This window comes from Electrophorus electricus, chromosome 17 (genome assembly GCF_013358815.1).
Source record: "Electrophorus electricus isolate fEleEle1 chromosome 17, fEleEle1.pri, whole genome shotgun sequence".
NCBI lineage: Eukaryota > Metazoa > Chordata > Actinopteri > Gymnotiformes > Gymnotidae > Electrophorus > Electrophorus electricus.
The window spans coordinates 12,459,567-12,474,583 of record NC_049551.1 but is presented as its reverse complement, the minus strand read 5'-3'; the positions used below and the strand labels follow the sequence as shown (position 1 = coordinate 12,474,583).

Sequence of the window (15,017 nt, the reverse complement as noted above, 5' to 3'; positions counted from 1 at the left end):
GTTCCAGTACTGATTCAGTGTGCTGAATGCACTACTGTGTTCCAGTACTGACTCTGTGTACTGAATGCACTACTGTGTTCCAGTGTGCTGGTTGGAATATCCCAGATACTATCATGCTACTTTAAAGTGCAGTGCAATATAGTGTGTGCAGGTGCGTTGGGTATGGTGGGTAATGTTCAAACCGACTCCCTCAGTACGGCTGTGATTGTTAGGAGATATGTCTCCTGCTACAGTACCGGTTGCACCTCCATCAATTCTTCCCAATAGTATAGGTAGAATTTCATATTGTAACAGCCAAAGTAGAATTTCAGACTTAACTGATATAAACCAATAACTACATTACAGAGCTGCCTTTACATTATAGAACTGCAGTGAGAGAGCCTCTGGATCACAGAGTCACGTTACGGAACTGCAGTGAAAGACCCTCTGGATCACAGAGTCACGTTACAGAACTGCAGTGAGAGAGCCTCTGGATCACAGAGTCACGTTACAGAACTGCAGTGAGAGAGCCTCTGGATCCCAGAGTCACGTTACAGAACTGCAGTGAGAGAGCCTCTGGATCACAGAGTCACGTTACAGAACTGCAGTGAGAGAGCCTCTGGATCCCAGAGTCACGTTACAGAACTGCAGTGAGAGAGCCTCTGGATCACAGAGTCACGTTACAGAACTGCAGTGAGAGAGCCTCTGGATCCCAGAGTTACATTACAGAACTGCAGTGAGAGACTCTGGACCACAGAGATCAGAAAGTAAAAATGCTGAAGTCAGTCAGGACAAAGAAGCCTTCAGAAATATTGGCACAACTCAAAAGGACAAAATTACACATCCACTTTCACCTCTCTCTCTCTCTCTCTCTCTCTCTCTCTCTCTCTCTCCCTCTCTCGCTCCCTCTCCTTCTCTCTCTCTCTCTCTCTTTCATTCACAGCTATCTCTCCTCTTTCTGCTAAATGCTTTAAAATGTAAATTTAAAATGAAAAAAATATGTTCAGAGCAGGTTACACTAAGCTGTTACCATAGAGATGCCTTGCCTTTACAATGCAAAGAAAAGAAGAAGCCCACCGCAGAATTATAGCTGGAGCAGAGTGTATGTCTGTGAGTGTGTGTCTGTGTGTAAGAGTGTGTGTGAGATTGTGTGTGTGTGTGTGAGTCTGTCTGTCTGTGAGAGTGTGTGTCTGTGAGTGTGTCTGTGTGTGAGAGTGTGTGTCTGTGAGTGTGTGTTTGTGTGAGAGTGTGTGTCTGTGAGTGTGTGTGAGAGTGTGTGTCTGTGGATGTGTGTGTGTGTTTGTGTGAGAGTGTGTGTCTGTGAGTGTGTGTTTGTGTGAGAGTCTGTGTGTGTGTGTTTGTGTGAGAGTGTGTGTCTGTGAGTGTGTGTGTGTGTGTTTGTATGAGAGTGTGTGTGCCCCTACCCCCACACCCTGCCCCCTGCAGATGGTATCCTCCTGGTCTCATGAGAACACACACACACACACACACATACACCTTAAGCACACAAACACCCAATCCTCCCGGTCACTCACACTTTTACAAGCTTTCTTCCACAGTGTAGAGTGGATGTGAAGCACATAAGCCCTGGTATGGAAAAATATTTATTAATTGGGGAATTTTGAATTAGTGAATTAATGTATGTTAAAAAATTACACATTTCAAATAACATAATTTTATTTAAATGAGGCAACATGAAACATTTACTGTACTATCCATTAATAGGCGACACAGAAAAGTTTTTACTACTTAAAATAATAACTGTACAAGTACTGATACTGCTAATTTGCCTTTAACTATGCAAACAAAGACTTGTATGCAATGCTGAAAATTAGTATTTGAACTTCCATGTTTACCAACTAATTGAATTCATACAATAGTGATCATCACACACAAGTCCCCAAAGCTAAAGCAACAGTACCCTCTAAGAAGTGACAAACGTGAGTAGCTTCAATTGCACTGTACTAGGTTGGTACATGGTGTATGGTGACTTATACAGTTAAAGACATTTATACAATTAGACACATAGACCTGTGATGACTTTTATTTTGAAGAAGGATCCACTATCATAAGAAAAGCAGTGTAAGGTTTTATCTACCAGCTTGAATCATACCATACTTGAGTGCCTTGGCTGCCAAAAAATTAATCATTGATACACAAAGCTACATAAATTTTTTTAAAGAATATAATTAATATCTCTTGGAAATATAAAAATATACAGACATGAACATAGCAATTGCATACTAAAATTATGCATTAGTAAACCTTGACCTACAAATTATTAAATATGGTAAAATATCTTACAGAATTTCTAATATGAAGCATGTGGGTTCAAACCAAACCAAACAACCAAAAATGAAACAACCCCCCACCCCAAAAAAAAAACAAAAAACAAAAAAAACACCCTAATCGAATACCAGCAAACATCTAGGTGTCAAAAACATGATAGGTGAAGTTCTCCTGCTGAGAATTGAAGTGAAAGTTGTACTTCCCGATTCTTTTTCTATAGAAGGAAAGTGCAGCAATGCCGAGGAGGAGGAAGAGGAGCAGGCCGAGGCCCAGCAGCACAAAGCCAACAAGACGAAGGTCCTGGGCCGTCTCCTGAAGGGTCTCTGAGAGGAACACAGAGGAAAAGAACAGGACCGTGTGACGCATTACTGCTCTGTTAAACAACTACTATGCCCCAATGGGAAATAATGGGTCAATAATACTGCATCCTTTGTATAGAATATACTATGAAAGGGGACCATTTCTCTGTTTGTCTACTGTGTTTATCTACTGGGTTTTAGGGCCCCATGAAAAGATATCACACTGAGCCCCATTGACAAAAATGCAGATGCGATTCTAAGACTTTTTTGGGGCCCCTGTCATTAACAGCTCCCCACCTCTACCAGCCGCCACCCATATGGCGCCCCCTGCATGTGTGTGTTAGAAAGTGTTGCTAAATTTCACTGAATTTACAAATGACTGACTTATGTGAGAGTCAGAGGAGTGTGTGTGAAAGGGGAGAGATCGCACTGGTCTGAGGCTTCAGCAATGGTCCACACGAAGCTCTTGCTGTTTCTATGACGTTAGCAGCCCGGCTGCTCCTCCCCATGCAGCTCTAAAGAACAATACCAAGGTTACTTTCACATGAGAATGAAGGCATACCTTATGTGTTTATACTGCCACGAGACACATCATGGTGTGAATCTAGATGTTCTCTTAAACAGGAGAGCCTAATAAAGGCCATGAACAGACTACAGTGAGTTTATAAGGAGATTAGAATGGGACTATAGTGAAGGTACAGTCATGGAACAGTGAGAGTGAAGGAAGAGTACAGTGAGAGTGCACTGTAGTACAGTTAGAGTACACTAACAGTACAGTGAGAGTGCACTGTAGCATTAGTACAGTTAGAGTACACTAACAGTACAGTGAGAGTGCACTGTAGCATTAGTACAGTTAGAGTACACTAACAGTACAGGGAGTGCACTGTAGTACAGTTAGAGTACACTAACAGCAAAGTGAGAGTGCATTGTAGTAACAGTACAGTTAGAGTACACTAACAGTACAGTGAGAGTGTACTGTAGTACAGTTAGAGTACACTAACAGTACAGTGAGAGTGCACTGTAGTACCAGTACAGTTTCAATACAAACAGTACGGTGAGAGTGCACTGTAGTACAGTTAGAGTACAATAAACAGTACAGTGAGAGTGCACTGTAGTACCAGTACAGTTTGAATACACTAACAGTACAGAGAGCGCACTGTAGTACCAGTACAGTTTGAATACACTAACAGTACAGTGAGAGCGCACTGTAGTACAGTTAGAGTACACTAACAGTACAGTGAGAGTGCACTGTAATACATTGAGAGTACACTAACAGTACAGTGAGAGTGCATTGTAGTACCAGTACAGTTTGAATACACTAACAGTACAGTGAGAGTGCACTGTAGTACAGTTAGAGTACACTAACAGTACAGTGAGAGTGCACTGTAGTACCAGTACAGTTTGAATACAAACAGTACAGTGAGAGTGCACTGTAGTACAGTTAGAGTACACTAACAGTACAGTGAGAGTGCACTGTAGCATTAGTACAGTTAGAGTACACTAACAGTACAGTGAGAGTGCACTGTAATACAGTTAGAGTACACTAACAGTACAGTGAGAGTGCACTGTAATACAGTTAGAGTACACTAACAGTACAGTGAGAGTGCCCTCACAGCTCTGCAGGTGGCCAGCGGAGTCTCAATGCAGATCTGGATCTGGCAGTGCAGGAAGATGACACTCAGGTCCACCAGTGAGAAGATGTTCACTGCCACAAGGGACGTGGTGGAGTTGCCATTCTGCAGCACAGTGGTGTAAGAGTCTGGGACAGGACAGCTGGGGATAAGAGAAAGACACCCGCTACAGCAGGACACCCCACTACAGCAGGACACCCTGCTACAGCAGGACACCCCGCTACAGCAGGACACTGGAGTTTCCTAAGACACCCCGCTACAGCAGGACACCCCGCTACAGCAGGACACTGGAGTTTCCTAAGACACCCCGCTACAGCAGGACACCCCGCTACAGCAGGACACTGGAGTTTCCTAAGACACCCCGCTACAGCAGGACACTGGAGTTTCCTAAGACACCCTGCTACAGCAGGACACCCTGCTACAGCAGGACACTGGAGTTTCCTAAGACACCCCACTACAGCAGGACACCCCCCTACAGCAGGACACTGGAGCGTCCTAAGACAACCCGCTACAGCAGGACATCCCGCTACAGCAGGACACTGGCGCTGTGTGTTATTTAGTGTAATTGTTTAATTGCTCAGTTGTTCAATATGTAGCTCAGAAAGAAAATCTAGAAAGAAATACAGACCTGTTTTCCAGAAAGACGTACACTGGAGTCGTCGAGGGGTTGGCGGTGGGGTTGGCCCAGCATTTGTTGATCACCACTTTGATTTGGGGTACAGTTGAATTCACCCTCACCTCTATGATGACCTCATCCTTGGGGGAGAGGGTGTAGTTCTGGGGCAGGGGTGACGTGCCGTTCAACAGACGAACCGTTACAGGGAAGGTCCCTATTCCCATCACTGCATCACCAACCAAAGCTACAAACCTTTTACAGAAAGAACATTAGCATTAAGCCTGTTAATATGACTCTTTTTTCTTATCTATTAAAAACTACTATTCAAGTCATTTGCAAAATTATTCAAACAAGTCCAAGAGTCGTTATCATACATTGGTAGCTTTACATCCATAATCTTGGCATGTTCAGTTAAGCTTGAATATTTCTAAAACATTTGAGAACTCTCCAGCCTGGCCCTGGCTCACTTTCTCCAAACACTCGCATGTTTCGTGCAGGTGCAGACGCACAAGGGGGCTCAAAAGGCCCAGAGAAAGTGGTTGCTATGACAGCAGGTCACCCGGTGAGGTCGTTTCCTGTGGAGATGGTGATCCTCTTGACGTAGGTGCAGATGATGGGCACTTCCAGCTGCACGGTTGGAGCCACATCCTCACTGCCTGCTGCCATCCGCTGGGTGAAGTTATTATAGAGCTTCACCTGAATCGTGGTGTTCTGGCTGTTGTCCTGAGAGATGGAAACAACAACCAAACATCATCATCTTCATCTTCATCTTCATCATCATCATCATCATCATATCTTAAATTTATATTTATCAAACCCAAGGTGACTTTACAGTATAAATCATGCAACTGATACATACAGTAACACACTCACACAAAACAAACTTCAGATATCTGCAAGGGAGGATAAATGTCTATACAAATACATACTAACCTCCTCAATCTACTGACATACAGTACTGTAGTTCAGTAGTTTAACATAAGGTCAAAAAGTCTAATCAATGTGAATAAATTAGATCAACTTTTTGTTCAAAATCAGAAATTAATATTTATTTTAGGGGTGTGGCTGTGAGCAACTTACCCAGAGACCAATGAAGGGTGTGGCTGTGGGAGTCTTACCCAGAGACCAGTGAGGGGTGTGGCTGTGGGAGTCTTACCCAGAGACCAATGAGGGGTGTGGCTGTGGGAGTCTTACCCAGAGACCAGTGAGGGGTGTGGCTGTGAGCATCTTACCTGAAGACAAATGAGGGTTGTGGCTGTGGGAGTCTTACCCAGAGACCAATGAGGGGTGTGGCTGTGGGAGTCTTACCCAGAGACCAGTGAGGGGTGTGGCTGTGGGAGTCTTACCCAGAGACCAGTGAGGGGTGTGGCTGTGAGCATCTTACCTGAAGACAAATGAGGGTTGTGGCTGTGGGAGTCTTACCCAGAGACCAATGAGGGGTGTGGCTGTGGGAGTCTTACCCAGAGACCAATAAGGGGTGTGGCTGTGGGAGTCTTACCCAGAGACCAATGAGGGGTGTGGCTGTGGGAGTCTTACCCAGAGACCAATGAGGGGTGTGGATGTGGGAGTCTTACCCAGAGACCAATGAGGGGTGTGGCTGTGGGAGTCTTACCCAGAGACCAGTGAGGGGTGTGGCTGTGAGCATCTTACCTGAAGACAAATGAGGGTTGTGGCTGTGGGAGTCTTACCCAGAGACCAATGAGGGGTGTGTCTGTGGGAGTCTTACCCAGAGACCAATGAGGGGTGTGGCTGTGGGAGTCTTACCCAGAGACCAATAAGGGGTGTGGCTGTGGGAGTCTTACCCAGAGACCAGTGAGGGGTGTGGCTGTGAGCATCTTACCTGAAGACAAATGAGGGTTGTGGCTGTGGGAGTCTTACCCAGAGACCAATGAGGGGTGTGGCTGTGGGAGTCTTACCCAGAGACCAACGAGGAGTGTGGCTGTGGGAGTCTTACCTGGAAGACCAAGGCTCCACAGTCATTCCAGGCCATGGTGAGTTTCACATGGGTGCTGTTCCCATCACTCTGGCCACACATAGGCTGGCCCAGGTATAGTGATGCCTCCGAGATGTGTCTGAGCTGCAGGAAGTCTCGGGCTACCGATACGGTGATGAAACCCAGCCTGCACTCCACAGAGATGGCCTCCGTGTGGGAGACGATCGGGGCAGATGCCTGGATGACAGGGGTTACAGTCCAGGCGGTGGTGGAGGGCGACACGGATGTGCTGCTCTGGTTGGTGGATGGTGTTAAGGATGTTGTGGAACTTGAGAGCAGAGTGTTGCCCATCATAAGGGAAGATACCGTTGAGGAGGTCGAGTCTATGGTAGTCGTGTCTGGAACAGCTGCAGCTGTGGTCACATTAAAGTTCTGGGGACTCGGGTGCACTGTGCTGTCAGTGCTGACTGTAAGGGTGTTAAATATTGCCGGCTGGGTCGGCATGCCGACCATGAGCTGGTCAGAGCTGGATGCTGTCTCATTGCTACGGGCTGTGGATAAAGGGGTAATAAAGACTGTGAGTAGCAAGTATGGGTAAAAACTGATCCAAAAAATACCTCTGCGATAATGAGAATGATACATTTATGAAAATATGTAATAACCAAAGCTGTGATCAAGGAACAAAAACCAATAAACATATGCAGTGATATAATTGGATGAAAACATGTCATGTAAAGCAGTTACTTGCACCAGCTGGGACTGGAGCCAAGGCAGTGCTAAACAGGCCCCAATTGTACCTTGGCAGGTGCGCCCTGGTCTCGAGGGATCCGCATCAGTGTAGCCACTGAAGCACGTGCAGGTGAAGGACCCAAAGATGTTCTCACAGTCAGCCCAGGGAGAGCAGTCAGCCGGGCCATACAAACACTCGTTCACGTCTGGCAGTGAGAAGCCAGACAACATACCTTATTACACAAACAACCGACATACTGGAACACCTCACATGACCCTACAAGAAACTCGCGATTTCAATTCAAATCCATATATGACACAACCCCAAATCAGACAAGGTAACTGCAAATAAATAATAAAAAAAAAAAACAATGCAAATGTTTCTTACATTTACTGTGGCTTTTGTTTCATTGCAGATATTTCAGGTTTTTTCTGGTCAATTTCATTTCATTTGTTAATATACATCCATTCCTACATTTTAGGACCACAACACATTCCACATAAAGTTTGTTTTTTTTTAATTTTCCACACTCCCAACTTTTCCTGATTTGGAATTATATAAACAAACATCACATTCAGACATTGCACAATCCAACCATGCTGACTTCTTTGAGAATGAATCACACTAAAGTGTCGTTTAACAGCTGAAGAAAGACCAGTGTGGCGTGGAGGGAGGCGTACCACTGATTAAGGTGCTGTTTCTGTCCACGCTGAACTGGGAGCTGTTCTGCAGAGACTCCATCAGAGCCAGGGCCACTGCCATGATGTCCTTGGTGCTGTTGGCTTGGAAGATAAGGCTGAGTTTGGCCACCACGCTGCCTGGGGACAGCCCAGTGACCGACACCCTCACCATCCCAGAGAGCACCAGCTGTAGGATGTCAGGCGGCAGGGAGCGAACCGTCTGGAATGGAAGGGGAGACGGCTGAGGTGGATTATGCGGTACACATTGTACGGTCCACACCACGCACAGGAGCTTCCTACAGTGTTAAAGTGTCCAGTGTCTGAAACACTGCAATGTGGGTTAAAATGCTGTAATGGAGTGGCTCCCAATCGCAGTCCCAGGAATGCCATAGCAAGCCTGGGAATACCATCACATCTCTGTGTTTGTGAAAGGCGCTATATAAATAAAACGCACCATTTATCCTTTTCTAGGACACAGAGATGTTCACGACAATCTTTTTAATCAGCTAATGAGCTGAGAGGGCGTTTAATGAGGGGCAAAGTGAGCAGAGAGAAGTGGGAACCCCGAGAGATGCCGACTTGAAATCTGTACAACAGAGCTGGAAAACCCTGCTGCATCAAGAACAGCCTCGGTGTCCAAAGCATTGCTCCCACCACCAACTTACAGTGAGTTTTTGTCTATTGCTATCATGCAATAGTTAAATGCTAAAAACAAATGTAGAAAATTCTATTTTTTTCTTCAAAAGTCAGGAAAAGACACACATTTGTTTCAAGCTCTCCTCTCATGCTAACTCCTCTTCTTTACTGGCAGGGGAGACAGTGAGTACCTCCTTTGTAATTCTCTGGCTGAGGTTGTGGTACTCTTCGCTGTCATCTCTCAGCAGGGCCTGGGTGAAGGACACACTCGTCAGACGCACCTTGGCTTGAAGAGTCTGCACACCTACAGCTGCAAAGCGCGAGACACAGGACACCAGGCTTCCTTCAACACGCCACACACTACCGAACGCCTGCATTTAGTCATCCGCGTTGCTTTAGGAGCCCGGCGCATCACAGTAAATGCACTAATAATTAATTTTCAGTTTCTCTATGAAAAGAGAAATAGCACTGTTGAACGTGCCACGCACAAAGAATAACCAAAAACACTTTACACAACCATACACACAGCTCTACACACGCAAACATACATTTCCTCTGAAGAAAGGAACGATGTTACTGCAGTGTTGGTGTAACCAGTAAGAACATTCGAGGTTACATACCATACATGTGGGAGTCACTGTTGGACAAATTGTTGGCCAGAGGGTGGGAAGTAGTGCCTGTAGTGTTGGGTGTAGCACTGGGTGCAGCATTGGGTGTAGCACCGGAGGTGGACAGAGTGCTGAACACGACAGCTCGTGCACCAGAATTCAGCAAAGGCCCAATGCTGATCAAGTTAGTGTTAGAGAGCACACCACTGGAGGACGAAGTGTCACCTAAAGGCATTACAAGAAATCCTTAAGTAATTATTATAAATTATTATGTTAATGATATGTTAATGAGATGTCTGGGTCCTACATTAAAAGTGCTTATTATTATTATTATTATTATTGTTGTTGTTGTTAGTAGTAGTAGTAATTGTTGTTGTAGAAGGAGCAGTAATAAATAATAATGAAAAACAATTTTGTGAGAAACAGTATCTCACAGCACGAGAGTTGTGTGCAGTCCGGTTTTCAGGAGGGGTAGCGTGAGCAGGCCACTCGGGGCGTTTCAAGCAGCGGCAGAACAGCTCCAACACCACAGCATCTTACTTACCGCACTGGGTCCCTGGCCTGCTGGGCTTCTGGTCAGTGGATCCAACAGGACAGGTACAGTTGTAGGAGCCCTGTGTGTTGGTGCACGAGGCCTGGGGAGAGCACTCTCTCAGCACAGCAATGCTGCACTCATCCACGTCTGTATATACAGGGAGAGAGAGAGAGAGGGGGGGGGGGGGGGAGAGAGAGAGAGAAAGAGAGAGGGAGAGGGGGGGGCATAGAGAGAGAGAGAGAGAGAGAGAGAGAGAGAGGGATTGAGAGAGAGAGAGAGAGAGAGAGAGAGAGAGAGAGAGAGAGAGGTGGGGCAGGGGGGGGTCTTTACAAGAAGGTTTCTGATGTGACTAATAAGCTATAATAAGAATTTGAGGCCGGCACAATGTTCCCGCAAAAATGAATCATGCTAACAAACCAATGTTAAAGCGCACAGACACACATACTGATTCACACACATGCAGATAAACACACATAGGCTCACACATGCAGGCTGACATGCAATCTACAGGGACATATGAACTCATACTTGCATTACACACACACCTGCCCACGCGCAGACAAACGCACTCACACACACACACACACACACACACACACACACACACACACACACACACACACACACAGTATCCTTACCACTGACGTCGATGGCAGTCACCTCCTCTATGTTTAGGAGTAGATGCTGGAGCCTGTTAGAGATGTCTGATGAGGACAAGCTCTGGGTGGAGGCGAGAAGCAGGGTGGAGGATGTGGAGAACAGCCCGGCAGGCCACGAGAGCACGTGGAACACGGACACTGCAGCAGGGCTCAGGGCGCCGCTCACCTGCAGCACATGAAGGGCTAACATCTCCTCAGTCTGAAACACTTTAACACCAGTTTGTTGGTCATTGTGGTTGGGATTTTATTACTGTTTGTTTGTTTGCATGTTTGTTTGGGGATTTGAGCCCACTGGAAAAACTTTTGTATTGGAAAAAACCTTGCACCTACCCTGTATTAGGTAGACGTAATTTCTAAACAGGTTTTAGAAGTTTACAGTGACAGAGTGCCTTCCTTCTGTGGGCATTCACATTGTGTCAACCAATCTTGTCCTCATTTGGTTTCTGACTACATGACAACTGCCAACTGGATATTACTTTGCTGGTGGGATATTGTCAAAACCGACTCTGCCATAGTGACAGGGCTGAGCTGGTAGACCAGTGCTATCAGACACAGCAGTGTTGCTAGTGTGAGTGAATCAGACACAGCAGTGTTGCTAGTGTGAGTGAATCAGACACAGCAGTGTTGCTAGTGTGAGTGAATCAGACACAGCAGTGTTCCTGGTATGAGTGAATCAGACACAGCAGTGTTGCTAGTGTGAGTGAATCAGACACAGCAGTGTTCCTGGTATGAGTGAATCAGACACAGCAGTGTTGCTAGTGTGAGTGAATCAGACACAGCAGTGTTGTTAGTGTGAGTGAATCAGACACAGCAGTGTTGCTAGTGTGAGTGAATCAGACACAGCAGTGTTCCTGGTATGAGTGAATCAGACACAGCAGTGTTGCTAGTGTGAGTGAATCAGACACAGCAGTGTTGCTAGTGTGAGTGAATCAGACACAGCAGTGTTGCTAGTGTGAGTGAATCAGACACAGCAGTGTTCCTGGTATGAGTGAATCAGACACAGCAGTGTTGCTAGTGTGAGTGAATCAGACACAGCAGTGTTCCTGGTATGAGTGAATCAGACACAGCAGTGTTGCTAGTGTGAGTGAATCAGACACAGCAGTGTTGCTAGTGTGAGTGAATCAGACACAGCAGTGTTGTTAGTATAAGTTTATCAGACCGAGCAGTGTTGCTGGTTTTTTTTTTGTACGTGTGTAAGTGTCAGTGTTGGGTTGAGAGTGGTTCCAAACACATCCAGCCAGTAGCAACCCAGCAGTCAGACCGACCACCTGCAAAGGACTAAATGATGGAGGACACAAACTGGGCAAGTAGACAGACTCAGACTCTGACTCTCACTCTGACTCTCACTCTGACTCTCACTCTGACTCGGACATACGAATCGTAGCTGCCATGAAGGTGTTTCTACTAGACTGTCTGATGAGTGTGTATATCATGTGTAATCATTTGGAATGTACGAACCACGGAGTGCAGCAGTCGTGTGTGGTTGAAGACGCCTCTGCTCGTGTTCACCAAGCTGTGCTCTGTTTTTACTGCGACTGTCACATTCAGCCACCAGCTTTTATTCACTAACAGCACAGACACACGCGGTCACTTCATTCAGTACTTCAAATGAAAAACAAAAACAAAACTAAGTAATTCTATAAGGTATCTAGAAAGTGATATTCTGAGAGATATAACTGTTGTAGTGTGATAAGCGTTCAATTAAGTTTTATTTGTAAAGAATTTAGCGTAAAGCAGCTTTGCAGAAGTCCAGATCTCCAAACCGGGAATGGAGCCACGTGTGAATCTCTCACCATGTGTGTGAGGGTCCACGCACTGAGTCAGATTGTCTGAGGGGCAGCATTTCTGCCAGCCTGGACAATCGGTGTCCCACTCACACTGGATGGATGGGGCAGGGCTGGGATGTGCTGGACACCGTCCAGGTTTAGCAGTGAACTCGGCACTCCTGTTCAGGGCTGCCATTAGTCAGATATCAAAGGAAAAATGTGTGAGATCCTACCCCTTAGACACAAATATCAACAACAACAACAAACAACCCCTTAAACATGAACAACAACAACAAACAACCCCTTAGACACAAATAACAACAACAAACAACCCCCTTAGACACAAATAACAACAACAAACAACCCCTTAGTGTGTGTGTGTGTGTGAGTGTGTGTGTGTTTAGAGTTGAAGAACTAGGCAAACTTGTAAATTCAGACGTTTCTTTCCCAGCTGCACCTAGTGGTCATTCGCGTGTACTGCAGCGTTGTCGGGCTGTGCCGCATCATACTCACACAGCGCACAGTAGCTGCCCAGCTGCTCATAGTCCTCGCAGCACTTTTTCACCTGCTTGGGGATGTGGACGATCTGGGTTTCCAAGGTCGTGGTGTAACGCGCCACATTACACATTCTCCATGGCAACCACCCTCCACATGGTCTCGTTTCGGTGCGCAAGCTCGTAGAGGAGACCACATTATTCACAGCTACCAGCTCTGTCACAGTGCACAGGTGGTAACCTGACAGGGCCAGGTCATAGCCTGCAGAGGGATGCATGGATTGTATATTACAAACACTCTTGCAAACTATAATATTATTGGTTCTTCATTTACACCTTATACGAACAGAAAATACAGCAATACTATGCTTTCAATAAAGCATCCTGAAATAATGCTAAAAATGTGTTTGTATTATATTCAGCACCATAAGCATAACTCTTAATTTCATGTTACAGAAACTGCAGAAGCTAATGGCACACCTGACAGTGATGCATTGTAATGTCAGAACGAGTGCTGTCCTGTAATATGTTCCAGACATTAGCCCACATTTAAAACAGTCAAACTTTTGTCATCTCCAGCACCACACAGCACGACCTGACTTATCTCCCTACCTTCGTAAAAAGTGTTGTGTCCTTTGGCAAGACCAAACAGTGTCAAGGCAAACCAGGTACAGAAGAACCGACCCATTCTGAGGCACCGCAATAGACGCTGCTCGTAAGCACCATACTAAACCATACTAAACCGCTCTCTGTCTCCACAGCCAGATGCGGTGTGGTGGTAACCAGCCTCAGCTGCAACCCGCCTGCCTCTCATTTTGCTCCCTTTGCACGGCTAGTCCCCAGAGCCTGTCGCACTATGGTTGCGGGGCAGTTGCTACGCTCAGAAACCTCGCCTAAAAACGTTCCGTTGTAAACAGAGCTACTCGGTCATTATATCCATGCTTTGCAAGAACATACGTGGTAAACGCTGTGAAATACTGCGTTTGATGTATTGGCTTTGGAGGGGGGCCTCTGAAACGGGCCCTTAGATGGCATCGATGACAGTAGTGCTGTAAACAGGGGAGAGGCCGGACGGGCCGTGAGCGCGCGGTACTCCCGTTGCCCGCAGCAGTGACGCTGAAAGAGGCTGCAAACACGCGCACTGTGCCCCAGTGAGTCAGCTCGCACCCCCGTTACCATGGCGCCGACTAGCACGTCTCCCCGTCTGTTCTTTACAGTCCCCACTCGTATTTCACTTCAGGGAGGCCACTCACAAATAAAGGCATACACATAACACTCACAGGTATAACTATACGAGACTTTCATAGAAAATCCGCGTCGGTGCTACATTATTTTTCACAAGTCACGCGTCAGAATGCCATACCTGCACTAATCAACTGCTGATGGAGGAAAACTTTAAAGTGCAAGCCGCTTAATTATTCAATCAGACACAAACACACGCAGTTACCATATCCTCATCTTCCCGGTATTTGGCTAAATCAAGCGCTGGTTAACGAGCATAAATAATTTGGTTGTGAGTGACAGAGTCTCTAATGCGATCTCGTGCAGGGCGAAGAGATGGCACTGTAGCTCTTGCTATGACAGAAATCTTTTTAAAAAATGAATTTAAGATGTTAAAGAGAGCCTCGTGTTGGACGCACTTCCCTGCTATATTCTAGCGTGTTGTTCGCAGTTTTGTTTTGCAGTAAGGCAGAGCAGGTAAACGTGTCTCTCGAGGGGACAGCTGACGAGCCCTGCCCGAGATGCCGTTTTAATTAGTTTTGGAGGACCAGCCACAATTACACCTTGTAGAATAAACTCTCCGTCAAAGGCTGGGTTGCCGTGATGAGTTATTTCGTGGTCACAGGTAAGTAGCTGAAGGTAGTTTTCCATGGCCGCGAGCTCTTGGCCTACACTTACACAAGTGTAAAATACGAGATATTTTACACTTTTTACACAAGTGTAAAATACAGTGTTTATTCACTTTAGACAACGGCCTGAAACCGAAACGAATCCAGATAATAGGACCAATTCTTCAGTCACTAAGTTGTTTTTTTTTATTAGAAAATCACACATAAAACTCACAACTGCCGCCCAGTGCTCAGGAAACACACCCTTTCAGAGACTGAACGCTGAAACTGTTGCCTGTCTCTTTAACAGTCTACGTGCAAGCCCTTGCACTT

General features: G+C 45.9%; 1 protein-coding gene across 1 annotated transcript; it reads right to left on the bottom strand.

The window, feature by feature from the left end:
- Window positions 1-1,725: 1,725 nt before the first annotated feature.
- On the bottom strand, window positions 1,726-13,549 carry umodl1 (uromodulin-like 1). The gene is made up of 16 exons (XM_035535789.1): window positions 13,468-13,549; window positions 12,875-13,117; window positions 12,389-12,550; window positions 12,054-12,160; window positions 10,575-10,761; window positions 9,946-10,083; window positions 9,414-9,626; window positions 8,985-9,103; window positions 8,158-8,377; window positions 7,545-7,682; window positions 6,769-7,298; window positions 5,374-5,537; window positions 4,827-5,066; window positions 4,181-4,340; window positions 3,003-3,082; window positions 1,726-2,599 (listed from the first exon to the last, which is right to left on the bottom strand). The coding sequence occupies exons 1-16, from the start codon at window positions 13,541-13,543 to the stop codon at window positions 2,407-2,409; spliced, it is 2,970 nt and encodes a 989-aa protein (XP_035391682.1). The 5' UTR covers window positions 13,544-13,549; the 3' UTR covers window positions 1,726-2,406.
- Window positions 13,550-15,017: the final 1,468 nt, after the last annotated feature.